The sequence below is a fragment of the Mustelus asterias genome, chromosome 8 (assembly GCF_964213995.1).
Source record: "Mustelus asterias chromosome 8, sMusAst1.hap1.1, whole genome shotgun sequence".
NCBI classification, from domain to species: domain Eukaryota; kingdom Metazoa; phylum Chordata; class Chondrichthyes; order Carcharhiniformes; family Triakidae; genus Mustelus; species Mustelus asterias.
In genome coordinates this window covers 122,711,536-122,714,004 of record NC_135808.1, presented here as the reverse complement: position 1 = coordinate 122,714,004, position 2,469 = coordinate 122,711,536, and the positions used below count along the sequence as shown (strand labels likewise).

The following is a 2,469-nucleotide window of genomic DNA, read 5'->3' as shown; positions in this document are numbered from 1 at the left end:
CTCTGTTTAGATTTTAACCTGTGTTTTAGATGCTGCTTTGGAAGAGAGACTTCCCTGAGTTGTTGTGCCTTTACACACCATGTTAATAGCACGGTGCCTTCAGTTCTGCTGCGCTCCACCATTAATATGGAGACCCAAGTATACATTTTGCTCTGTTGCCAAAGTCTAGACCCTAATAGCCAATTATAAGGACCGAATTCAATAACGGGAGTGATGGCCCAGTCCAGTAGCCAGAAAGCCACGTGGTGACCCCGTCACAGCCATTTCCTGAGGCACCAACAGGACAAAAGGCCTCTCAGGCAGTTAGCAGCCTGCTGTAGGAGTTCCTGGGCCATTGGAGGTGGAGGTCACTCATCCAAGAGCTGCCAGTCAATCTGAGGGCTGGCAGCTCTTCAACCTGAGCAACGCCACCAGTGGTTACTTTTGGGAGTGCAGCAGCCCTCAGATCAGAAGCATCGCAGGAATCCCAGGTGGGGTTGGAAACCAGTCAATCAGGGCCTTGCAAAGGGGGCCAGGTTGGTGCATTGGTTGGTACAGAGGGTGGTGTTCCTTGGCAGTGGCCTGCATGCGGCATAGTGGGCCCGATCAAGAGACACTCCGACCCATGGGCAGGCCCTTGCTGACCACTAAAAGGCCTCAATTAGCCTCAGGGTCGGGAGGCCAATATCGGCCCTGCCCTCTCCTGAATAAATCTAGGAGTCCGGAAGGCGACGGATTCTCCACCCCAGCCGATTATTTCCACTCCTCCCAGCTGCTCTATTTGGCAAGGCAGCGGTAGGCCCCATCATGGTTGCCGCCTGCCTTTGCCGCCGGTGCTCTACAGGCAACTCCCACCTCCTGGAGTCACTCGGCACAACTAATTGGGCATCAAACTCGCCTGCTCCCAATTAGGGCATTAGAGTTTCCAAACGGCATTAGATGAGCGACACGACAGTGACATGGTGTTAGGATCTGGAATTCAGCCAGCCCTGCCCCTCTATTTATAAAAGTGTCAACATGCCTTCAGTTTGAGAGGGAAGGTAAGAATATTTTATATCGAGACGTGAGCATTTTATTGCTAAGTTTTATCAAATCCAAAAGATAATTTCTTTTGGTAGTAAATCAGCTCACACAGTCACGTAACGGAGAAAATAAAGGCAGCATAAAGGCACAAAATTCGACAAACTCTGCACGGCTTTCATGCAAAGATTAATGACCTCAAATGAGTGGGAAAGAGAAAGTAACATATAATTAAAAGAAAAGCCTGCAGCACAGCAAAAAAGACACAAACTGCTCGAAGATAATACAGTACGTTGCTGGTTTCTTCTCATGATCATCAAAAAAAAAGCATGCACTTTGTAAAAGAAAGGAAATGGCCTCAGAGGCTGAATAACCCACTAAGTATCTTTTTTAAACATTCGCCATGGACAGCACAAGTGCAATAGTTTGAAAAGACTGTTCATAATGTCTACCTTAAGTAGTTTGCTATTATCAGTTTGTAAAGTCATCAATTCATACGAAGCAAACTCTGTCTATTTTGCTCAACGGCACTGGAACTGAATAAATTATGCTGTCCCCTTTTACGTCTTCAACCGTCCCTTTTCATTTTCAGTGTACACGGAGTCCAGAGTCATTAATTGTGCAATGGGCTCTTGAATCTAGGTTGTCTTCATCCAGTTCTGTTGGAGGATGGTGATGATCTGCAAAACAGGCACCAGAAATGTCATGCTTGGGAGCTTAAGTTACCTTGTGCTGCACATCAACATACTGAACCTCTTCCTGTCACTGTGTCCAGCCTTCCACAGCATATAAGGCCCAATGGTCTTCCACAATAGATCGGAGGACATGACGGCCATGTAAACAGATGCTGGCATTTTGAATTCCCCATCAATCATTACCTTATCATTCATGCGTGCTTTACAGACAAAGCATACCGTTCATAGAGAAGAAAAAGAGGGAGTGCAGAATGCAGTGTTACAGACAAAGCTAGGGTGTAGAGAAAGATCAACTTAATGGGAGATAGGTCCATCCAAAAGTCTGAAGCCAGCAGGGAAGAAGCTGTTCTTGAGTCAGTTGCTATGTGTCCTCAGACTTTTGTATCTTGTTCCCGACAGAAGAGAGTAGAAGAGAGAATGTCCGGGGTACGACCAGACCTATTGTGGTCAAAGTTTTCTCAAGATCTTTCTGATGGTGGGGGGTAGTGTGGGCATCAAACAATTCTGAGGTGGAAGTCTATCACGAGAGAATCCTCTCAGCATGCTTTGGCCAAAGCTCAATATCCAGTGAGTGGATACAGTGACGTGGCTTCAATATGCTGCTCAAGATTGAGATCATTGATAAACCTTGTATTTTCCTTCATTCACTCTTAGTGAATGGATTTATTATGGCACTGCACATTAACTCTTACGTTTTGTTAATCTTCTGTTTATTTTGCGAGTATTTTTAGTTGTATTAAAAGGTAACTAAAGGACTTGTTTCCTTACAGCAGGA

At 45.6% G+C, this 2,469-nt stretch overlaps 1 protein-coding gene across 1 annotated transcript in view; it reads right to left on the bottom strand.

The window, feature by feature from the left end:
• Positions 1–1,587: 1,587 nt before the first annotated feature.
• The window catches only part of LOC144497779 (zinc finger protein 644-like), a 126,170-nt gene continuing 125,288 nt past the window's right edge, over positions 1,588–2,469 (bottom strand). The window contains exon 5 of the mRNA XM_078219216.1: positions 1,588–1,679. Coding sequence (XP_078075342.1) covers positions 1,588–1,679 — 92 coding nt within the window. The remainder of the gene's footprint in view (positions 1,680–2,469) is intronic.